Here is a 25,475-nt window from a genome sequence, read left to right as displayed (position 1 = left end):
AACAGGTCTTCATTTAAGTACTCCACAAGCAATCAGTCCAATGCGTCTCAGCCGGTGTCAAGGGGCGGGGCCAGCTGGGCGCCATGACAACCGTGCAGGACATGACAGAGGTATTGTGAAAAGGAATCCGATTGAGAGAGCAAGCCCGTGTCTGTCACGCCAGTCCCACCATTTCAGTCTTTCTCTTTTCCAAATTACTGGAGCTATATTTAGACCATGTACGATCCAGAAAATGTTCACAATATAGTGATCATATTCAGTGAAGAAGGTACGTGCTACGACCAAAAAAAATGTTGTATTTGTGCCACTCTTGTCCCAAGAGTCCCTTCATGTGGGTCCCCCCATAAAAATATGTTTTTTCATGAAGCATTGATTTACATCTGCAGGCTAGTTATTAAAAATGAATTGAATAAAACATACACATTCTGTTATATTTTGAGTTTTCAATGCATATGATCACATTTGCTTTAATTTGATTCAATTCTAGATGTTTCTAAACATCCATCCATCCATCCATTTTCTGCACCGCTTATCCTCAGTTGGGTCGCGGGGGTGCTGGAGCCCATCCCAGCAATCATCGGGCAGTGGGCGGGGGACACCCTGAACTGGTTGCCAGCCAGTCGCAGGGCACACAGAGACAGACAACTCACTCGCTCAGTCGCACCTAGGGACAATTTGGATCGGCCAATGAACCTGACATGCATGTTTTTGGAATGTGAGAGGAAACCGGAGTGCCCGGAGGAAACCCACGCAAGCACGGGGAGAACATGCAAACTGCTCACAGGAAGGCTGGTAGCTGGATTTGAACCCATGACCTCAGAACTGTGCTACACACGCGCTGGCCACTGCTCCTCCGTGCCGCTGTTTTAAAACTATTTTGATTAAATAGTTTATATAAAAAAAACAAATATAAGATCAAATATAAAGTGCACGTGTAGGGATATTTATTCATACATTTTTTTTCCTCATATATTGCCGAGGTCTCAGATTTGAGACCCTGTATCAAATCAATTGATACATTTTTTGTCCTTCTGTTCTGGACCATCTGCAATTTATTTTAAGTCCAATGTGGCCTACACATCACTTAGACCACACGTGTCAAAAAGGCGGCCTGAGGGCCAGATCAGGCCCGCTAAGGGATCGAATCTGGTCCGCGAGACAACACTCAGAGAAGCGCAAGAGAAAAACAAGCTGCAGGTTGAAATATGTCCACTTGATGTTGCCAAAGCCTCTCACAAAAACACTGCATTTGTAATTATTTCTCTCTCTCTTTCTCTCTCTCTTTCTCTCTCTCTCTCTCTCTCTCTCTCTCTCTCTCTCTCTCTCTCTCTCTCTCTCTCTCTCTGTGTCTTTTAACCTTTTTTGCTCTATCTTCCTTTCTTCCTTTTTTCTCTTTTCTCTTTCTCTCTTCATATCCTTCGTGCTTTCTTTTCTCTTTTCTCTCCTTCTGTCTTTCTATTTCTCTTTGGATTTCTTTCTTCCGCTCCCTTTCTTCTCCCCCTCTCTCACGACTTTTTATCTTTTGTTTCTCATGCTCTCTCCTTCTCTCCTTTCTTTGTCCCGCCCTCTCGCCTTTTTCCTCCCTCTTTCTCTTATTCCTTTATCTCTCTTTTTCTTTCTCTTAAATCTACTAGTCCGGCCCCCGACAGAATGTTTGTTCTATCGTGTGGCCCCCGAGTTCAAATGAATTTGACACCCCTCACTTAGACTCTGAATACTGCAGCTGCAGATGACACTTCAACCTGTCTGCTATATCATCTTGTCATTGATGGGATTTCAAAAAACACCTATGTCCATGTAAAGAACGCCCCCCACTCCCCACAACCACCACCCTGTCTTATCTTCTTAATTTTTTGAAAGGGTGACAACACCGAAGTGGATGACCGTCACCTATTTTCTGCAACTGCGTCTTAATCACTTATTACCTGAAGGAAACATTAGCAGGATTCCCATGAGGTTTTTTTCTTAACGAAGCGGCATTCGCATAACTTTGATAAGAAGAGTATTCACTTCAAAGTGTTTACATTAAGATTGATTTGCTTTCAGTTCCAGGAAAACCAGTCATCATAAAAGGTTTATAACACAACATTGTCAACCTTACTAGAATTACCGTAAATTTCGGACTATAGAGCGCACCTGATGATAAGCCGCACCCACCACATTTTAGGAGGATAACCGCTTTTGAACTTACACAAGCCGCACCTGTGTACAAGCCGCATGCGCCCCCCTTTAAAACATGCAACACAGTCACAAAATTAACCCAAACCCGACTTAGAGTCCCGCGATTGTAACTGAGTATAAAGTACACAGTCCAAAAACCACAGCGGGCAAAATGAACGGAAAATGATACCGGTTCTTAACGTTTGATGCTGACCTGCAGAGTCCGGGTCCCGTCGAAAATAATCCAAGGAAAAAAAATGTATATTTCCAAAGGTAAGGGTGGGAAAAATATATATCCACTATTGTCCGCTGCGTCCACAAACACGTCTCACCTTTACTCCACTTCCCGTCAGCCCCCGTTGTTTTCGCCCCTTCTTTCGCCCGTGGAAAACATCAGAATAAGTCTCTAAAATAAATTAATTACAAAAATATACGAGAGAGTTTTCAAAGCTTTAATAATAATATTATAACTTTCATCCCAAACCGTGCCTGTGAAGGGTAGCAAAACGCTACTAGCAACGCGCTCGCAACACAGTAAACGGTTCTGTTAAAAAAAACATACCGTGCATGTAGAAATCTCGGTAAACCGTCCTTATCTTCCTCCCTATAACTGACGTCATCAAAGTCGTCTTCCTTCAGTATGAGAAAGAGACTTTGTCATATAGACGTCGTCCTACGCTCCCTTATTCAAAAACACGCTCGCAACACGCTTGCAAAGTAAAGTTTACGTGCAGTAGCTCTGTTTCCTTCTTTATCGGACTGCTCGTTTGCTTTTAGCTTGAAAGCTGCGTCATGTGCCTTTCTTTTTGCAATTTGCATGATGAGGATATGTCTACGCTAAATTTATTTGTGCACAAGCTAAGAAGTTGCAGTCTTCCTCGGCGCATATATTCCAGCGGTCTAAATCTCACCTTTTGTACTCGAGCGCCGCTGGCGGCCGTTAGAAAAATGACATAAATTGGCCGCATTACTGAATAAGCCACAGGGTTGAAGGTTTGGGAGAAAAGTAGCGGCTTATAGTCCGCAATTTACGGTATTTTTTTTTTCAAAGTTTTGTGCATGTGTTTAAAGTGGTGATGGCCATTGACCTCAAGGTCTTTCCTCTTTTTCAAGTCATGTGTCCTTGTGTCTTTGGGTGAGACGTTTCACACTTGTCATGAAGCGGAGCGGGAAACAGGAAATAAGGACCCATTCGCATAGACGTACTCACAATTTATTGGGGGAGGATGAGAAGGGTGCACACACTCGATCCGGGGATCGATGGTCGCGGGAGTGGATTAGGAATTCACACAAAAGAAAAGTTGTCAAAAAACAAATGGATCACACCAAAAACAAAACAGGATCAAATGCAGGCAAACCTACAGACTAGGCATTTCTCAGAGCCAAAACAGAAATCTCACAGAAGGTTCACAAAAATCTCACAGGTTTAACAAGTATAACAAACGCTCCAGCAAAGCACAGTTCAAAGGAACGCGTTTAAGTACTCCGAGAAGCAATCAGTCAAATGCGTCTCAGCCGTTGTTTATGGGCAGGGCCAACTGGGTGCCGCGGCAACCGCACCAGAATCCAGCGCCGCCCGGCTGGGACCAACTGGGCGCCATGGCAACTTGTGTCATGTCCAGCATGGTCGCCGTGGCAACCGGCTGGCCCCGCCCCCTGGGCACCGGCTGTAGCAGATCGTCTAATTTGCGTGTGTGCTTCTTAAGGGCGGGTTGTGGGTATTGCCGGTTGCTGGTTCATTGCGTTTTCTGTTCTGCATTAATCTGTTCTTTTTGATTTATGGAAACCTGTGTTTGCCCGTTCTGAGTAAAAGCCTGTTTTGTGAGTATTCCTAGTCTGAGTTCCTGTTTGCCTGTAAGCCTGTTTTTGTTTTGTTTTGTCCCTGAGTGTTGGACAACTTTTATTTTGCTAAATAAAAGTAACTGGTCGTTACGCGATTGAGTTCATCCTTCCTGCCTCCTGCCTCCGATCTGGTCCGGTCTCGTGACAATTTGATTTACCGGGATTTAGTTTTTGGTGCAGTTATACATTTGAAAACAACGAGATGTTTATTTATTGCAATGAGTAGATCATTTTGACATTTTGTAAGTTGCTTGTATACTGAAAATATGTAAGCACATCTTCTTCATGGATTGGTAAAAGTGTAACATATAGGGTTACCCATATTTGGATAACATGTAGACTTGACAAGGACAATGTTAGACAATTTTGCTCATTTTTGACGGATTCTTTACTAAAAAAAACTCAAAATATTTGAAGTACGAGAACATTGTGATAAAAATGTTGCTATGTGATTCCTGGAGATCATAAACAACACATTTGCCTCTTGTTACGTTCACCAGACAAAGTGCCCGCTCCGCGTTACACCATGTTGTTGGAGCCTGCAGTAAAATATATTTCAGTGATTTAGCTTTACTTTCAAGGCAGCACATTTATCCACACTCCATTTGGAAATGATGTTTTCACTATGGAAATATTCAAATATGTCACAGGGCCGCGTTAGAGGCACAACATATCATCTGTCTCCAGAGAGCTCGATTTTATTAAAAAAACGGAATCCCATCACTCGCTAAGTTAAAACCCAGACCTGCAGATCCCTGAAGGTGTCGAGCTATGTAAAAATGTACCGACCTTTCTGCTCTTTCAGCATTCATATTTTGCTTGTGTTTTGTTTGTTTTTCTCACCAGCAAATCTCACTAAGATTCAAATTTTTTAAATGCAAATGCAGTTGGAAAAGCTTGGCAACCAGTATAAATTAGGATACATTTCCTGTGCTCGCATTTGGGCAAATGTATTTGACTCATTGGAGCAGAGGTCTCCAACCAATGTAACCTCTAAGCTTCCACGGGTTTTAGCATTCCCACAAAGTCTGTGACTATCGCTTGGAACAATAGTGAGCAACATGAATCTTACATGTGGCAAACAAATCATAGAATAGAATAGAATAGAATTTACTTCATTGTCATTCTTTGTAACCATGCACACAGAAGGAAATGTCGATACACCTGACCCGAACAGTTAAACTGTAGCGAGCCGATGCAGCCGCAGCCAAATAGGACGCCGCCATTTTAGACCCAACTGCTGTTGTGGGAGTCATTAGGTGAGCAAACCCCCCAATTCCAACCCTTAATGCCGAGCGCCAAGTAGGGAGGCAATGAGTACCAATGTTGTCTTAGGTATGACTCGGCCGAGGCTTGAACCACCGACCTCCCAGTCTCGGAGCGGGCGCCCGACCATCTAGGCTACCGCTCAAAGAATTTGCTGAGTTTTTGGCTATGTTACATTATTTTTTCCGCATTTTAATGAATTGGCTTATGTACTCTTGGAAAGGTTGCACGATCCACAAGATGTTGTTTAGAAAACAACTTTTACAAGAGATTCTCTTTTTTAAAAAAGTATCTTTTGTCACACGATATCCTGAAAGGGGGATGACCACATGTGCGGTCCCTTCTCAAGGTTTCTTCATTTTCCTCATGTTGAGGTTTTTGAGTTTTTCCTTAATCTCATGTTGGTTCCAGATCAGGGGATGGTGTCATAATAATAATAGTCTGTGCAATAACCTGTGCAGCCCTTTGAGACTCTTTGTGATTAAGGGCGTCACAAATAAAAATGACTTGACTCGACTTGACTCAATTAACATTTTATGGATTTATTTAGTTGGTTGCACAATACAGCACTGTGTTTAATCACACTTTTTAGACTAAGTAGTGCTTGCAAAGATTGACTATGTTTTTGCAAATGATTTGAATGGAACACCAGATTCTTTAACAACCTGCAACCCAAGAAGAGACACAACAGAAGCAAAACATGTCAAGTGGTTTAACAACCATGGCAAAGAAAAAACATGTTTAACACACTCCCCAAAGGAAAAAACGTAGTTACCTGCAAGGTGCGTCCACAGCTTCAACTGCGGGGACGATCTCCTCTATAACCCCCGTGGCCCCTCTCTCCAGCTCTAGCTCACAGGTGCGCTTTCTTTCGTTTACTCAATCTCGTGTTGTTTACTCAATCTCGTCTTGATTCATCTCATGTTCAAAATAACCTGCTTAAAACACACAGAGAGAACCCACATTATTTTTACACCACATGCACTGTAATTCTGGCTGAATTTGCTAGGCAATTCATTTTGCAATTTGTAGCCCTGATTTTTTTGCGATGGATAGATTTTCTTGGATGGAAGGTCTGGAAAGTGCACAAATGCGCAGCTTAAAGAAAACATTGTCCTCAACCGGTCTAACAGTATCTTCACGGTCTTTGGGGGCGGCAGTAGCTCGGGGGGTAGAGCGCCCGTCTTGGGATCAAGGGATCCCAGTTCGAATCCCGGCTCGTCCGTGTTACATGTCGAAGTGTCTTTGGGTAAGACACTGAACCCCTAATGCTCCCAATAAGCGGGTTAGCGCCTTACATGGCCGCTATTGGGAAATGTGAAGCACACTGTAAAGCGTTTTGGGAAGTCTTGACTTGAAAAGCGCTAGAGAAATGCAGATAATTTCATTTCATGTTTGCACTTTTTCTTAAATTATGAAAACAATAATTACAACAATTATACCATTATTAATGATAAAACTTATAACCTGAATAATAATAACATTATTGATCATTTTAATGAGTGTAAATCAAGTGTGCAACATTTGATATGTTCGTAACATTGTAAAAAATGTTTCCAAACTGCTTATTCTCATAAGGGTCGCAGGGGTGCTGGATCCCAGCCATGTTTTGGGATTGTGAAAGGAAACATCAGAAGTGTTTCATCTCATTCCTGCCAGTCAGATAGTTTTCCTCAGTACTAAGGCCAGTTCTACAACCACACTTCATGAATATTATTTAAGATGTAGAAAGGGACTGATGTCTCACACTCTTTTATATTGAAATACTTGTAATCCCTCGTTACTTTGCGCTCCAGGTTCAAGTTGAAAAATACACTGAGAACCTTTGACAAATAAACCAACCCTTGTTGCGGCACAGTTCTTGGGATCCTCCTGTGCCGAGTTTGTATGTTCTCCCCGTGCTTGCGTGGGATTCCTCTGGGCACTCCGGTTTTCTCCCACATTTCCAAAACATGCTTGTCAGGTTAATTGGCCGGTCCAAATTGTCCCTAGGTGTGAATGAGTTGTCTGTCCCCGTGTGCCCTGCGATTGGCTGGTAATCAGTTCAGGGTGTCCCCTGCCCACTGCCTGATGATTGCTGGGATGGGCTCCAGCATACCCGTGACCTTACTGAGGATAGGTGGTGCAGCTAATGAGATGAGAGATATAAAAGTGCTTCTATAAAAAGCTCCTATTTTGTTCAGTCTTATATTTAGCTCGCTTGCTAGCCTTGTCGCTAAGGGCGTGTACGCTGGATCTTGTTAGGGTCCTCGGAAGCGAGAGACTTAGTACTTGACTTGAACACGCAAAGACGGAAGGTCAAGTTGAGCTTGAAGCTCATGATGAAATGCATCAGACAAAGACACGCAAAAGCGGAGTCGGAGTCTTGGTGTCTGGCTAGACCGTGGGCCGATTTACGGCGTCTAGTCTGTGTGATTGTGGCGAGCTGTCTCGAACGGCGACGACTCGACCGCAGCCGAGCGCTTCGGAATGACAAGCAGGCGGTTGCCCTGCTGTGAGAACATTCTCTGTATTAAAGTTAAAGTCCCATGAAATGAAAAATGTCCTTTCTTTTTCCCTTGTCACCCATTCTCCTTTTTTATGCTTTCCATCCACATCTACCTTGCGATGACCAGGGTTGGGTAGGGTTACTTTAACTGGATTACTTTCAATGACTCTTCGATTCAGGGCGGCAGTAGCTCAGGATGTAGAGCGATCGTTTTAGGATTAAGGGATCCCAGTTCGAATCCTGGCTTGTCCGTGTTACATGTCGAAGTGTCCTTGGGTAAGACACTGAACCCCTAACACCCCTGATAAGCAGGTTAGCGCCTTACATGGCTGCACGGCCGCTATTGGGAAATGTGAAGCACACTGTAAAGCGCTTTGGGAAGTCGTTGACTTGAAAAGCGCTATAGAAATACAGATCATTTCATTTCATTACTCCAATACCAAATATGCTCATAAAAGACAAAAGAAACTAAATAGGAATAAAATGACTCAATTTTCTGCAGGCTTGGAAAACATGGAACGGCAGAAATGATATTGGCAAGCTGTTTGGATTGATTTTCATTTTGTTTCTGTCGCATTGTATGTTCGTTTTGCCGGAGATCAAAGAGATCAAAGCCAGGAGAGAAAGCTTACCACGTGCTGTGAGTCATCATTTGATTCATATTTGGTTTATTTTGTCTTTTATGAGCATATTTGGTATTGGAGTCATCCAAAATTCATTGAAAGTAATCCAGTTAAAGTTACCCTACCCAACCCTGTTTACACAATATAAGATGCTAATGAAAAAAACGTGTAAAGTACAAGAAAAACGTATACATTGACAGGTATGCGATCTCCGTGTCTCCTCTTTGAAATAATTAGTTTTGATTTATTTCATAACTGGAACATGTGCCTGTTACACCAACAATTCGAGCAATGAGCACCATCCTGGAACCAATTGAGATCGTAAGAAGAGGTACCACTGTATTTTAGCCCGGGCATAACAAGAGACACTGCTCGTTAGCAGGATACCGGACAGGATACGGGGCTTAGATCAGGGATCGATACAGGATACGGGAGCCAGAGTCAAAAGGCTTGCCTTGCAAGTGCGGAGGTTCGTTGACGGACCGACCAGAAGTGAATAAAAGCGTTGATTTTAAATAGTAGGGGTACCAATCAGGCAACGAGCAGCAGCTGCTGCCAAACAAGCGGACACAGGTGAGGGCAGTGGGTAATCATGACAAAAATAACCTTTTTATTTGAGAAAGCACAGAAAAGCGGTGGTTTACGGTTGCTCAATGATGTTGATGTTTTTATGTGTTTATTTAAAAGATGGACATGGTGTCAGACAGGACGAAAGGAAGACTGAGATCACTTGCGCTCGTTTCTTGGTTTTATTGAAAGGAAGGAAATGACATGGTGGGATTCTTCGATCCGTTGGTTGGCGGATTGACGGAACTTGACAGGCGGGTGAAGGCTTGGCGGAAATGGTCGCGGACAGGCGTAATCGTAGTGTTCGGAAAAGAGTTCAGGAGTCAGACGGGCAGGGCAGATTGCAGGAACGGGTCGGCAACGGAGATCAATCAGAAGAAAACAGGGAGCGGGCAAAGAGTCAGACGTACGGGCTTACTGAGTTGAAGGCAACAGGTAGCATGAGTACAATCAGACAAAGTGTTACCGGAAGCTGGGGATTTAAAAGTACGGGATGTACCAATCAGCTGTCCTGGCTGTTGGCGCCAAAACCTGAGCACAGGTGTTCCCAATACATGTGATTGTGACACTTGGAAGATAAGCCCCCACACTCCTCCAAAACAGTGATATTTTAAGAGTGTACTGGAAGAGTTTGTGATGACAATCATACCTCAATTGCCAAAAGTACGCATGCTTGTGCAACATCAGCAGTTTTCATGATAAATCAAGAGGTGTAGGCGCCATCCTCCCAAGGTTTTATGCAGGACAAATACATCGGAAAGACGAAAAGATTTTTCCTTTTTTTTTTTTGGGGACTAGCCACATTAAACTGCATACCCAAGCTTGACAACTCCCGTTTTTGGCTACATGTCAATCCAGCTGTCCAAGAATCACACAGAGCGCATTATTAATGTATCGCTCGTCTGAGCACTTTCCATTAGCACTTTGTTCCGGTTAGCGCATTCACTCCCAAGAGACTGACTAAAAATGAATGAGTGATTGTTTCTTATGAGCGTCTTAATCCACCGTAGCTCGGATATCGTGCTCCTACGTTCCCCGGTGTTGTCCTGTGAACTGCCTTGATAGTTGAAGCTGTGAAACTGTATCTGAGATGGCTACCACTGCTAAATATCTGCTTGTTTTGACCTATTAAATGAAGATGGAATTTCTTGGGTCAGCCGGGTCAAAAATATGGCCCGTGGGCCGGCCCCTGCCCATTGGAGGTTTTGATAGAATAGAATAGAATATATCTTTATTGTCATTGTTAGAACATGGGTTGAATACATTGTGACAACAAAATTGGATGTGGCATTCCAAAGATAAAAGAAAAAAGAAGATGTTTGTACTGTCCTTGTTGTATAGGCTTTGTTTGCCTCCGGAGGGGGGTGTATGAGGGGGTGAGGGTCAGACAGAGGTGGCCGGATGGCTACAGACTCATTTATTTGGAAAGAACAGGCATAGAACAACATAGTTGATTGGCTTAGGCGAGGTCACATGAATACAAGAAAGTCTGATTGCCTTAGACGAAAATAACATGTTTAAATGAAGCGAATAATCGCGTGTGAGTATAAAAAACGAGCAGTAAGGAAGTTGAAACTTCGTAACACAAAAGGCACAAGGCGTCTCTCCGAAAAGAAAGGAATTAGGAAAGGGAGGCGAACTCTTGAGCAGGCTTCCCGGCACTAAAGTGAAGGCCATCTTGATTAATAGCGTGCGGGCCGCAAGAGGATACAGTTGTAAGCTCTTCCCTGGACTTCAGGTTCATAATCCTCTGTAGGGCTTTCTGGAGCGCTGCAGAGCATCCTGTGTACCCCTTGTGATGCAGTACGTTAGAGTTTTCTCTATGGTGGCGCTGTAGAATGTGGCATTTTTTCCTATTTTGTTTCACCCCCTTTTGGGCCATAACACATTTAAATACAGTGTGATACTTCTGGGACACTCAGCTAACATAAATTATAATGTAAAACAGGGGTCTCCAACATGGTGCTCGCGGGCGACAGGTAGCCCCCTAAGAACATCCAAGGCTCCCGCAGGCTTCTTCTGAAAATAGTTTACCGATGAAGGTACATTGTGATTTTCCGGGATATGATTTCTAAGTGACATGATGTTTTATTGGTTGACTGAGTCCATTTTATCTCTTCTAATCATCACAACTTGAAAATAACATAAGTTACAATATGGTAATAACATAATGAGTTGCCATTTTAAAGTGCATATCAAACTGGTAGCTCTCAGCTTTAAAAAGGTTGGTGACTCCTGTTGTAAAAACTACAAAGTTATCCCTTACTGCAATGTATTACAAATAGTATTGAAATTATGTAAATATTGTGCGATACGTGTACACAGAGTACACAATTAAATGCAATACGATACAAAGGTTACCACTTTTATTCTCTTTGGACGGAGAATACGTTTGTAATCTTCTCCACTGTTGTGCACTAATGAGGCTTGTCCTTGATCTCTTGAAGGTCTGGCCGCCCCGTCAGCTTTATGGTGGTCTTCAACACTCCAAACCCACTCAGCAAGATCTCCTGGGTCAACCGGCTTCACTTGGCCAAGATTGCGCAACGTAGGAATATATGCAAACACACGCACGCACACACATGATAATTCATCCGATGCAACAAGAACGGTTCATTTAATGTAAACTATATGAACGATTCCGATTGTAGAAGAGCCGTTCCTCACATCAATAAGGTGCATCTTATCATGCACGAGTAATTGGTGAACTCGCATTTGTGAAAACAATAAAGGGAGTAAAATGCAACAACTAGGCGACAGTTTGACAACTAGTTGATTATCCATTTCATTCACAATTTTTAAAAAATATTGATCAATCCCTGGGGCAGCACAGCGGCGCAGTGGTTAGCGCGTGTGCGGCACAGTTCTAAGGTCGAACCTCCTGTCTGGAGTCTGCATGTTCTTCCCTTGCTTGCGTGGGTTTCCTCCCACGTTCCAAAAACGTGCATGTTAGGTGAATTGGCCGGTCTAAATTGTCCCTAGGTTTGAGTGAGCGAGTGAGTTGTCTGTCTCTGTGTGCCCTGCTACTGGTTGGCAACCAGTTCAGGGTGTCCCCTGCCCACTGCCTGAAGACAGCTGGGATGGGCTCCAGCACCCCCGCGACCCTACTGAGGATAAGTGGTGCAGATAATGGACGGATAATCGAGATTTGCAAAGGATTAATCCATCCATCCATGGAGTGCCCGGAGGAAACCCACGCAAGCACGGGGAGAACATGCAAACTCCACACACGACCTCAGAACTGTGCGCTAACCACTGCTCCACTGTGCTGCCCCAAATCTGGGTTATATTCTTTTCAAATCTTCAGAATTATCAGGAAAGTTCTTTATAGATCCTCAATGATTTAAAAACAATTTGTCTTGAAACTTAATCAAATATTGTCTTGAGTTAAATGATGAAATGAAATGCAATGATCTGCATTTTATATAGCGCTTTACAGTGTGCTTCACATTTCCCAATAGCGGCCGTGCAGCCATGTAAGGCGCTAACCTGCTTATTGGGGGTATTAGGGGTTCAGTGTCTTACCCAAGGACACTTCGACATGTAACACGGAGGAGCTGGGATTCGAACTGAGATCTCTTGATCCCAAGACGAGCGCTCTATGTCCTGAGCCACTGCCGCCCCCCAATAAATAACAACATCTTGTTTTTTCACAAAATCTATAAACTCGGTCGGGCTTGAGTGGCTATTATTTCAACAAATTGGTGACTGATCCAAAGTTAAAACGTAAGGTTCATATTTTTTTAACATCAGTACTTTAATTAAAGTGTGAATAATTTGTTAAATACAAAAATATAACTAATACAAGTTTTTTTTAGTTTTTTAGTGATTTTCTAGGAAATTTGATTTCTCACTGCTATGAGAAATCATTGACGTGATCAGAGTCTTAAAAAAAAGCTTTAGTGGTTGACTGTTTTTGTTTGGACCGTCCTTCTAATAATGATCAGGTAATAGCATAATAATCACATTGTGCCTTCAGATTTTTCAGTTCATATATTCTTCGTGGTTTGCTGTTCCACCACAGTTGTAATGCCTTCTCAAGGTCCAATTGCAGCCACGGAATTTCCATAGCTAATTTGTGGTTTTCATTGTCGTTGTGCCGATCCAATGTTCTTTTATGAAAGTTTGTATTGCGAAATGATTTATGCAATCCAGTTTTTTTGTCACGCTGGGTGCACGCATCACAGAACATGCAGACTCCATTATCATCCTCCTCATAGCGTTACCAGGAATATAATTGAGTCCATTTTGGCAGAAAAGTCCTTTTCTTGCTAGGAGTATTCTTTTGTTTATCTTTCGTTGAATCGTTGGCTTCAACACACGTGTTTTCCTTGCCTTCGCGGTATCCTTAAGAATTTCTCCGCTGTTTTTTCGTGCCGGAATTATTGTCGTTGTTACCACTTTCTGTATTATGATGCCAACTGTTTTTACGTAGGCATACTTCTCTTTCACTCGACAACCACCAAAACAATGACGTCATCTCGAGATCTCGTTTGCCAAGATCGACGCGATACCAAAACAACAATAGCGGATCTGCCTGACGAAAAGTTTAGAGTGCGGTAGATCTTTGTTTCTGTGGCATTTGATGTTCGTTTTGCCGGAGATCAAAGAGATCAAAGCCAGGAGAGAAAGCTTACCACGTGTTGTGAGTCATCAGTTTATTCATATTTAGTTTCTTTTGTCTTTTGTTAGCATATTTGGTATTGGAGTCATCCAAAAGTCATTGAAAGTAATCCAGTTCAAGTAACCCTACCCAACCCTGACCGCGATAACCAAGGGATTACTTTATTGACCAATGCAGAATGTAGGCTACAGCCTGCATATTTTTTCTTTTTTCTTTGTTGTTTTTTGAGTTTTATTTTTTCCCCCAAAAGCAATCGGGTGGGCGTTAAGCTGTCATTTCTTTGGCGCACCACGCCAACTCGGGAAGGCAGCCACCAGCTCTTGACTGACTGCAGCGGATCTGCAGGCTCTGCTTCCAGGAGCTCAGGGAACCCGTGTGGCCCTATCCCCGTGGCTCGCACCTTTTTATCAGGCTCGCGGCAGGCGACAGTGGGCCGGCTTCTGCATGGGTGCCTGCGCTCGGATGATATTTGGGTCTGTAACAATGCCAGAATAATGTCAAGTAATACAGCAATTATGGCACCGTCACGCTACAATACATTGAGCTATGCGAGTATGCTGTGTCAATAACTGGGATTTTTAGACTTTCTGTGGACAAATTTCATTGGAGAAATATGTTCCAAGAGGTTCACAAACTCCTTATGATTTACTGTAAATTCCAGAATACAAGCCTATTTCTTATTTGATACATATTTACCACTGCAGCTTTAGATACGCTGTGATGCCTTTGCTTCCATTTCTGTGACCAACACGTTTTTTATACCAATCACTCTGTAGACATGGATGTTTTAAAGCTGGTTTAAAGTAGGTGAAACTAAAGATACAGACACAGAGAAATGACAAATTTTACATATGGTGTCTGCCTAAGCTTATAAAACAAATTACAGTAATCCAGTGTTCTGGTTTGTCCTAGATGCATCATTTTTGCTGGGGACGCTTAGTCGTCGTCGTTGAGTCACTCAAGGCGCCTAAGGTAATCCATAGTAGCGCCAGACTCGCTCGTGGGAGGCTCCGTAGTTCTCCGAAGGAGAGGGGGCTGCGACTGTCCTGTGCCGCCAGGCCTGACGGGGTGCGACCCAAGCAAACCAAGCATACGAAGCCTCTGAAGTCCTTAGTACGTTCGGACAGGCCGGTGCATGATTTACGGAAGCCCAGTGGGCAGGTAGTACAGGCGATCGGGGTGTGGTCGCAGCGAATGGCTCGAAAGCACCACTGGCACTTGGACCGGGGGCCAGGGTTGCTCTCGATGTCGCCCACTCTAAGAAGAACAGAGAGAGGAGAGTAGAAGAGAGAGAAAGAGAGGGACAGATAGAACGAGAGAAAGACAGAGTAAAACGCAAAAAGAGGAAAAGAGAGTGAGAGGTGGGGAGAGAGTAGGAAAGAGAGGGATAGAGAAATTGAGAGACAAGAGTGTAAAGAGGGAAGAGAGAAAGGAGAGATAAAGAAGGAGAGAGGACCAAGAAAGAAAGAGAGAGCGAGTCTGAGTGGATTGAGTTGGATTCGTAAGGCTCCCTTGGGAGAGAGCCCTTCGCAGGACACCACGGGAAGGTTCCTAGTCTTTGTCCTGCTGGCACAGTTGTAGCAGTCTCAAAGATGCAGACAACAATTTGAAGCAAAAATAACCCGCCTCTTTGAACAAAAATCGCAAGTATATTTATAGAACTACGAAGAAATCCTCCGAGGTAGCAACGTGTGTCGGTTTGGGAGTGGAACAGCAGCATCGCGGTCAGCTCGGCAGCGTGGTGTTAATTGTGTCCCGCCCACGCGTTGCCTTGCCATTTATGCAAGTGTAATTACAACAAAGGAGGTGTTAATTCAATTTCACGGACGGTGCGCCGTCACAGGGGTTTTCTGAGCTTATTCGGTTATGACCATGATGTTGTCCCGTTGTCGGGTTAGGTAGTTTGAGGAGCCCCGGTCGATTTTCAAGAGCGGGGAATGGATTTTTATCGATATCTGGTTGGATTGGCAGAAATGTGCCGGAAGCAAACTTTGGTCAAAGGTTATGTATGCGCTGAGGGTGGATTAACAGAAGATTGCGACACCCCCTGCGGCAGGCTTCTGTTCAAATTGCCATTTAACGACATAACAATACGGCCTAATGTTGTGACTGTTTAATTACACAACGTTACAACCCGTTGCCTTGGTTATTTTTTTTTCCAACCCATAATTAGCAAGCGAAACACCACCCACATTTGACAACATATAAAGAAAATAAATCTGAATAAGCATTTCATCGTACATTGAGGTCCTAAGTAATGTTCCCTGTCATTTTCCTTACGGGTCTGAGTGTTGACACAACGTCGGTGAGCAACGCTTGAAACAACAGTGAGCAACAGCAATCCCAAGTGTGGCAACTAAGTCAATATCAAACATGTCCAAAACTTGACATCAAGTTACAGTTTGCTGAGTTTCCGGCAATGCAAAATGATTTTTCTCTTTTGAATGAATTGACTCATGTACTATTGCAAAGGTTGTACAGCCTACAAACGTCGTTTGTTCTTACAATTCTTTCACAAGATTTGCATTTCTTTTTATTTCCTGACATATTTTGTCGCATAATATTAACATTTTGGGGGGCTTATTGAGTCGGTTGTAGATACAGAACTGTACTTCATCCCATTTTTGAGTGGAAGTACAAAGTTGGCAACACGATTCACTTGATATAATTCGAAATTATTTGAATGCAACACAAACTTTTTCTTCTTTTTTCCGTGTTTTCTTTCTACCTTTTTTAAAATTCCTTTAAAAAAATCTCATTGTGTTTATTTTTACCGAGCTGTTTTTTTATTTTTGTTCTCTATTTACTTTTTTCCTACATTTCTTTCTTTTCTTTTTTTCTGGCTTTTTTTCTAAATTTTTTCTTCTTTTTTTCTTTTCCTTTTGTTTCTTTTTTTCTCAGCTTTTCACTACTTTTTCAGTTTGGTATTTTTTTCTTTTTTGTTCCATTTCCCCCTTCCTTTAAGTCATTTTGTGCATAATTTTACATAATATTTGGTCGTGTAGGGATGAAAGAATAAAAAACAACCCGAAGAGCCGTTTATGACCCGAAGGAGCTGGTTCCTTTTAGTGACCCCGAGCCAAAGAAGCCGGTTCTCGACAAACTGTACTAACTTTACTCAACTTTACTCGACTTTACCTTCATGCACTGTAACTTTGACTTCATTCGCTTCTTAATTAGCAATTTCGAGCCCTGATTTTTGTGCGCTGGCTAGATTTTCTTGTGTGCTGAGAATGTGCGAGCAGTGCGCAATTGCGCACGCGCGCTGCTTAGAGGGAACACTGGTCCTAAGTGAACCCGTGATAGGCGAAATCCGTAAAGTAGAAACCTTTATTTTTTTGCAATTACCTTAAATTCCGGATTACAGAACAGTCCTGATTATAAGCTGCATGCTCAAAATGAAGAACGAAACAGTTTGAACAAGCTGCACTAGATTTTAATGCCCGGTGTTTGAAATGTAGCAAAAAGTAACAGCATGTTATTTGTTAAAATATTCGTTTTACAAATAAAAGTATTGCATACTGGAAACATTTCAGTTCTGCTCAGTTGTTTATGACACCTGTTTTTGGATCATGTGACGATACAAGACGAAGAGAAGTGGCTACAGGGACAACCTCATATTTACTAATACAGTGGAACCTGGGTTCTCGACCATAATCCGTTCCATTTCTTTGTACGAAAACCGATTTGTATGATCACCGAAGCCGTTTTTTCCCATTAAAAGTAATGTAAAATTGGTTTAATTCGTGTCAACACCCTGAATGTTTATCTTGAATATTTAACGTAAAGTTAACCCAGGCTAATCGTACGTTCGCGTCAGCGTAATCTTTCGAACATGTAAAAATAAAAAAATCAGGTCGTTTACAAGTCATTTAGCACCCGGGTCTCCACAACAAGTGGTGAGCGGTTAAAGGATAAAGAAAAGATTTATGAATAGGATTTCTTAGCTTTGTGGTGGTCTGCAGAAGCCATGCTCTATTCCCTCAAAAGAAGGGAAACTCGCACATCTTCTTCATATTTTGCTATTATTTCTTTCTTAAATGCAATAGTTGTACGCACTACTCTTCTTTTTTCACCTGTAGCAACTTTGCTGCTTGCACCGACCTTCTTCCGAGGCATAATTAGGGGTTAAAACACTCTGTTCACCGATATTAAAAACGAAAGCAAAAAGAAGTGCGCGGTCACGCGACAACAGTTCTTCACGAGGGGTGGGGGCAATCTACACCCGTACGCCGCTCAGCATCGCCCCTAGCTTACCGGCGTTCGAACTCCGATTTTTTGAACGAAAAGCGAAGCAAGAATTTCTCCAAATTTTGGGTCGAGAACCGATTTGTTCGAACTGAGAGGCGTTCGAAAACCGAGGTTCCACTGTACTAATTACACAAAAGAGGGCTCTGTCGTGTTAAATGTGAATCCTGTATTTCTAGAAGACAGCGCCAGGCCAACCATACTGTGGATAATCGTGCTAGATTGCAGCACAGACTTGTCTCATCTCACTGTGAATGTATAAAACTGGAGTGCCATGCCCAATTTTGTTGTCACAATATGTTAACCCATTTTGTAACAATGACAATAAAGGTATATTCTATTCTATTCTATTCTATTGTGTTGTTGTCATTGGTGGTTCCCTCGGTAATAGACCAAATTGCATTCGCTTGTTACGTTCCTCTAAGAATTAAAAGAAACTTCAGCACCCTGACATTGACGCCGATAATGTGAAAAGAGAAGTGCTGTTTTAGATCATAGATGTGTCAACTGCTGTTCAAGTCCGATGTACACATTGAGGACGTAATCTCTATTCAGTGTTGATGGCACACCACTATAGAGGTGACATTCCATGTCCCAAAAGACTATTTTGCATGTGAGGCCATGAATTCATCTATATTTTTCAGGACAACCAGATTACTTCCCACAATGCCTTGATCCTTATTTATTCCGGAATCCCGTGTGCTTTGTTAAGACTTTGCGAGCCGGCGATACAAATGTAGTAAAGTGGTCCCCAACGTTTTCTGTACCACGGACCGGTTTAATGTCTTATAATATTTTTGCAGCCTGACCCAATAATAACATCAACAACGTGGTACTGTGAGTAAAAAACATAAAACCAAAACCCAATGCCGTTTCATGTGATGTGTTGTGCTGTCCCTAGTAGTCTGGTGGATAGGATCCTCCTGTAGCCATCTGGGTTCGGACCAGTGTTCCCTCTAAGCTGCGCGCACCGCTCGCACATTCTCAGCGCACAAGAAAATCTAGCCAGAGCACAAAAGTGAGGGCTCAAAATTACTAATTAAGAAGCGACTTAAGTCAAAGTTACAGGGCATGAAGGTAAAAATACACAGGTTCCCCTGACTTTGTGTCCTAAATGTGGTATTTTGAAGTTGAGTCGAAGGAGAATGAAGTTGATTAAAGTCAGTAGAGTTTGTCTGGGAACCGGCTTCTTCGGCTCGGCTCACTAAAAGGAACCGGCTCTTTCAGGTCCTAAACGGCTCTTCAGGTTGTTCTTGCTTCTTTAATCCCAACATCACCAAATGTTATGTAAAATTATGCACAAAATGACTTAACGGAAGGGGGGAATAGAACAAAAAAGAAAAAAAATACCAAAATGAAAAAGTAGTGAAAAGCTAAGAAAAAAAAAACAAAGAAGGCAAAATTTAGAAAAAAAAACAGAAAAAAAGAAAAGAAAGAAACAAAGGAAAAAAGTAAATAGAGAACAAAAAGAAAAAAGTAACAGCTCGGAAAAATGAACACAATGAGATTTTTTTAAAGGAATTAAAAAAAAAAGTAGAAAAAAACCACAGAAAAAATAAGAAAAAGTTTGTGTTGCAACCGACTCAATAAGCCCCCAAAAATGTTAATATTATGTGACAAAATATATCAGGAAAAAAAAAAAGGAAATCTTGTGAAAGAAATGTTGTTTGTAGGCCATAAAACCTTTGCAATAATACATTAGTCAATTCATTCAAAAGTGATTTTTTTTTTTTTGCATTCTCGGAAACTCAGCAAAATGTAACGTGATGTCAAGTTTTGGACATGTTTGATAATGAATTATCTTGCCACATTTGGGATTGCCGTTGCTCACTGTTGTTTCAAGCGTTGCTCACAGACTTTGTGTGAACGCTCAGACCCGTAAGGAAAATGACAGGGAACGTTGTTTCGGACCCTGTAGCATCCAATTTTCGACCGATTAATCAATGCACAAATGTGGTGATTATTTAGTTTGTAGTTTTAATTGTATGCACCGTATGTATGGGAAAAAACATAACAAGACTATTTTTGGGGTCTTATAAAGCGGTGAACCTTTTAGTGCGGAATTGTAGTCAGATTTTTGAGAACGCATGCCACGGAGTTGCCGCACTGCGCCACGGCGGCCGGCCGGGGGTCTTTGTGGTGCTCGCTTAATGAATGGGCTTTGCCACTCGCGGAATGAATGGCTTCCCCGCCGAGCTCCTGTCCAGGTTTCAGACTCGGGCTGATGCATGACGGGAGTGGAAAGAATGGACGGGGCTGTTGGGATGATTGAGACGCGCAATCAGCCCCGCTGCAGGGAAGTGAGAGGGCAGGAGGGGGGGGTCCTCGCCTGGGGCTCCTTGGCTAAATAAGCGCCTCCCTGGCTTCAACGAGTGGCCCTTCAAATAAATACTCACTCTCTAACTCCCCGTATCATATCTCAGCGGCCAAATACCAGAGCTGACTTTCACTTTTCTTTGTGTCGATACTTTACTGATGTACATGTGTTTTGCATTCTATGTCATGTCCTGCACGGTTGTCGTGGCGCCCAGCTGGCCCCGCCCCTTGACACCGGCTGACCTGCATTTCCCTGATTACTCCTATGGGTACTTAAACGTCCCATTGTTTGCCAACTCCCCGTATCATAGCTCTGAGCCAAATACCAGAGCTGACTTTCACATTTGTTATTTATTTTGGGGGATCTTACTTTACTTAACTGCACTTTACAGTAATCCCCGGCTGTAATGCCGTTTACTTTTCTTTGTGTCAATAATTGACTGATGTACATGTTGTCATGTCCAGCATGGTCGCCGTGGCGACCGGCTGGCCCCGCCCCCTGGGCACCGGCTGTAGTAGATCATCTAATATGCGTGTGTGCTTTTTAAGGGCGGGTTGTGGGTATTGCGGGCTGCTGGTTGATTGCGTTTTCTGTTCTGCATTTGCTGTTCTGTTTTGCGCTGTCCTGTTTTGTTTGATTCGGAGGAAACCTGTACTTGCCCGTTCTGAGTGTAAGCCTGTTTTTGTTTTGTTTTGTCCCTGAGTGTTGGACGACTTTTATTTCCTTAATAAAAGTATCGGATCGTTAACGCGAATGAGTTCTCCCTTCCTGCCTCCTGCCTCCGTTTTGGTCCGGTCTCGTGACACATGTGTTTTGCATTCTATGTCATGCCCTGCACGGTTTTCATGGCGCCCAGCTGGCCCCGCCCCTTGACGCCGGCTGACCTGCATTATCCTGATTACTCCTATGGGTACTTAAATGAGCCTTTTGGGACTGCCCTTTGCCAGATCATTGTTTACCCTTGTTGAAGACTTGTTGATACCTGTTTATTCTTGTTGTGCTTGTTGGACTTTGTTGCACTTCGGTGTAACATTCGGAGAGATTCTGTTTAATCCCGTTAAATGCCTAGTCTGTAGTTTTGCCTGCATTTGAGCCTGTTTTGTTTTGTTTTTGGTCCGTTTGTGTGCTGGACAACTTTTCTTTCTCAATTAAAGTGACAGATCGTCTACGCAAATGAGTTCCAACTTCCTGCTTCCCGGTCCGTTTCATGACATTCTAATTCTCCTCAGTTATTTTTCGAAAGTAGAGTAGTTATTTGTGAGGAACAAAAACAAAAAAGTTAATACAGTATTCCTAAAGGTCTGAGCAGGTAAAAAGGGTTTGTTCGCTTTTTTTTTTGGGAGGGGGGTTTATATATGTGAATTTCCCTGCGGGGATGAATAAAGTATCTATCTATCTATCTATCTATCTATCTATCTATCTATCTATCTATCTATCTATCTATCTATCTATCTATCTATCTATCTATCTATCTATATCATAACAACACACGGTTGATGCACTTGCAATGCTACACGTTTGTAGCTTTTACTTTGAAACTTGACTCATTAGTTTCAAATGAACAGTAAACGAAATATAGACATTCCATTCATGTAAAAAAAAAAATGACATAAAAAAATGATTAGCCTTGTTTTTGAATAGCAGTGATATGAAATGAAAGATCTGCATTTCTATAGCGCTTTTCAAGTCAAGACTTCCCAAAGCGCTTTACAATGTGCTTCACATTTCCGGATAGCGGCCATGCAGCCATGTAAGGCGCTAACCTGCTTATTGGGGGTATTAGGGGTTCAGTGTCTTACCCAAGGACACTTTGACATGTAACACAGACAAGCCGGGATTCGAACTGCCATCTCTTGATCCCAAGACGAGCGCTCTACCTCCTGAGCCACTGCCGCCCCATGATATGGCAGCAAAGCGTTTAAATGTGGGAAACTTTTATTTTTTTAACTTTCCCAGAATACATTTTATTATCAATTGCACCCCTATACTCCACTATACTAGGGAGCAGTGGAAGTTTCAATGGCAGAGTACTTTGTTTACATTTAGCTTCTACCCATTGCATTGAACACAGAGTATATGCATTGACTATGGAGTGTAGACAGACGAAGAGAAACGGGTGAAGAGACAAACAAATCTCCAAAATGTCATGTCCTGCACGGTTGTCATGGCACCCAGCTGGCCCCGCCTCTTGACACCGGCTGAGACGCATTGAATTGATTGCTTGTGGAGTACTTAAACGCTCCATTTGGGACTGCCCGTTGCCAGACCATTGTTGAACCCTCGTTGAAACCCTGTTCATGCCCGTTGGATCTGAGTAATGCCGAGTTTGTCATTTTGATTGCCTTTGAATCTGTTTTGTTTTGTTTTTGGTCCGTTTGTGTGTCGGACAACTTTTATTTCCTAATTAAAGTGACAGATCGTCTACGCATATGAGTTCCGACTTCCTGCTTCCTGGTCCGTTACGTGACACCAAAAGCTAAGATCAGGAAGTTTAGTTTTTAAGTGTAGATAGCACTTCACTGAGGGAGACGAGCAAAGACCAGTGTGCTTGCTATGTAAAAAGCAATTTTCGTTTTGTCCCCAACAATATCAGTTAAAAAAAAAGGATTGGGGGGTCGAGAAGATTTCTTCTTCCAAGTGGAGGCGTTACAGAAAATAATTGATCCAAGAATTTTCCGATCCCCTCGAGTTGACTCTTGAAATTAAATGAAATGATCTGCATTTCTTTAGCGCTTTTCAAGTCAACGACTTCCCAAAGCGCTTTACAATGTGCTTCACATTTCCCAATAGCGGCCATGCAGCCATGTAAGGCGCTAACCTGCTTATTGGGGGTATTAGGGGTTCAGTGTCTTACCCAAGGACACTTCGACATGTAACACGGACGAGCCGGGATTCGAACTGGGATCCCTTAATCCCAAGACGAGCGCTCTACTTCCTGAGCTACTGCCGCCCCAATGACTTCCCAAACACGCTTTACAATGTGCTTCACATTTCCTAATAGCGGCCTTGCAGCCATGTAAGGCGCTAACCTGCTTATTGGGGGTATTGGGGGTTCAGTGTCTTACCCAAGGATACTTCGACATCTAACAGGGACGAGCCGGGATTCGAACTGGGATCCCTTGATCTCAAGACGAGCGCTCTACCTCCTGAGCTACTGCCGCCCCGCCTCTTCTTCCTAGTCCACTCCACGATAACCTGACCCGTTCCCGCCTCTACCAAATCCACGGCAGCACAAAACCTCCCAGGCCTCTCTTATTTTCATCAGCGCGCCGGATTCAGATTTTCCGGTTGCCTTGACAACCCCACGCTTCAAACGATATCAGCTTAAACTCACACGTAACACTTTTGTGCCGTGGAAGCATATCTGCTCACGGGATCGACTCATTTTTCTACTTTTTTTCCCTCCTCCTTCCGACCAAGTATCGGAGGCGGTAGAACAAAGAGGATTTGAGCGGGCCCGCGCTTGAGGGATGTTTGCACGGCCCTGAAATTAATCTGTCAAACGGCGACCATTATCTTCTACACACACACTCCCCGTATAGCCCCCCCCCCAGAGCCCCCTGTTTCATCTCGCCTTGCTCAAACATGGGAAATGTTTATGATGAGTAAACAATATCAAGGATTTAATTAACAGATCCCACGCTCGCCATTGATCCATGCTGAAATATCAATTGCACTGGTGTGTTTCCCGAGTCGATATCTTTGGCCTTTGTGTCACGGGCGGGGCTGGGTCTTGAAAATGAGAGGTGGGGGGTTACTAACGGCGGAACCGTGCTCAGAAAATTCATCTTCATCAACGATGGACTCGAGTGGAGGCGTGCTCGACATCCGAGTCGCCCGGAAGGTGCTCGTCTTTGTAATTTTCAGACTTGACTTGCAGACACGTCCGGATGAGATGATTAATACCAGTGAGAGTACCGTACATTTCGGACTATAGAGCGCACCTGATTATAGGCCGCGCCCATCGCATTTTGAAGGGATAACCGCTTTTGTACTTGCACAAGCCGCACCTGTACATAAGCCGCATGCGCCCACAGTAAATCATGTAACACAATTACAAAATGTACCCAAACCCGACTGTAACTGAATATAAAGTACACAGTCCAAAAACAACAGCTGGCAAAATTAAACAGAAAATGATACCAGTACTTAAGGTTTGATGCAGACCTGCAGAGTCTGGGTTCCGTTGAAAATAATCCAAGGAAAAAAAAATTATATTTCCAAAGGTACGGGTGGGAAAAATATATATCCACTATTGTCCGCTGCGTCCACAAACACGTCTCACCTTTATTCCCCGTTGTTTTCGCCCTTTCTTTTTGATTCGCCCGTGGAAAACATATCAGAATAAGTCTCTAAAAAAAATGCATGACAAAAATATACAGTTGCAAATACATATTATACATGGTTACACATATTTACAAAGAAAGACGGTACACTGAGAGAGTTTTCAAAGCTTTAATAATAATATTATAACTTTCATCCCAAACCGTGCCTGTGAAGGGTAGCAAGTCGCTACTAGGAACACGCTCGCAACACAGTAAACGGGTTTGTTAAAAACAATATACGGTACTTGTAGAAATCACGGTAAACCGTCCTCATCTTCCCCCTTATAACTGAAGTCATCAAAGTTGTCTTTCCTAGTATGGGGAAGACGACTTTGTCATTAAGACGTCGTCCCACGCTCCCTTATTCAAAAACACGCTAGCAACACACTCGCAAAGTAAAGTTTACGTGCAATAGCTCTGTATCCTTCTTTATCGGATCGCTCGATTGCTTTTAGCTTGAAAGCTACGTTATGTGCCTTTCTTTTTGCAATTTGCATGGTGAGGATATGTCTACGCTAATTTAAATTGTGCACAAGTTAAGAAGTTGCAGTCTTCCTCGGCGCATCTATTCCAGCGGTCTAAATCTTACCTTTTGTACTGGAGCGCCGCTGGCGGCCGTTAGAAAAATGACATCAATTGGCCGCATCACTGAATAAGCCGCAGGGTTGAACGTTCGGGAAAAAAGTAGCGGCCTATAGTCCGGAATTTACGGTACTCGTGAGTAGTTACACATGCTAATGCTAATGCGAACGCTAGCGATACATTTCACACAAGGACTCACAAAATAAAAGGATGATTCATAAAATGTTCTGGTGCCCATTCATTTTTGCAGCTGCTGCGTTATCTACTTCAAAATAAAAGTTGTGGAACTACCGTGAATTCCGGGCTACAATTTTGAGAATGAAACCTAATTTTGTCTGTGGACAAGCCACATCAAAATGTAATCTGCAAATTTAGCCTTTGTGACATACAGGTTCAGTACATATAGTGTGCAGTTTTAAATATGTCTACTTGA

At 42.9% G+C, this 25,475-nt stretch overlaps 1 protein-coding gene across 2 annotated transcripts in view; it reads left to right on the top strand.

The window, feature by feature from the left end:
* arhgef10la (Rho guanine nucleotide exchange factor 10 like a) overlaps positions 1 to 25,475 on the top strand; it is a 284,562-nt gene that overhangs the window by 149,328 nt on the left and 109,759 nt on the right. For both annotated transcript variants that reach the window (XM_088339079.1, XM_088339078.1), the window contains one exon: positions 11,394 to 11,494. In XM_088339079.1, the coding sequence (XP_088195205.1) occupies positions 11,394 to 11,494 (101 nt within the window). The remainder of the gene's footprint in view (positions 1 to 11,393; positions 11,495 to 25,475) is intronic.

Source organism: Urocampus carinirostris, chromosome 6, assembly GCF_059441175.1.
Source record: "Urocampus carinirostris isolate Australia breed hairy pipefish chromosome 6, RoL_Ucar_1.0, whole genome shotgun sequence".
In the NCBI taxonomy this organism is placed as follows: Eukaryota; Metazoa; Chordata; class Actinopteri; order Syngnathiformes; family Syngnathidae; genus Urocampus; species Urocampus carinirostris.
The sequence above is the reverse complement of the archived record's forward strand: the minus strand, read 5'-3'. Positions and strand labels throughout refer to the sequence as shown.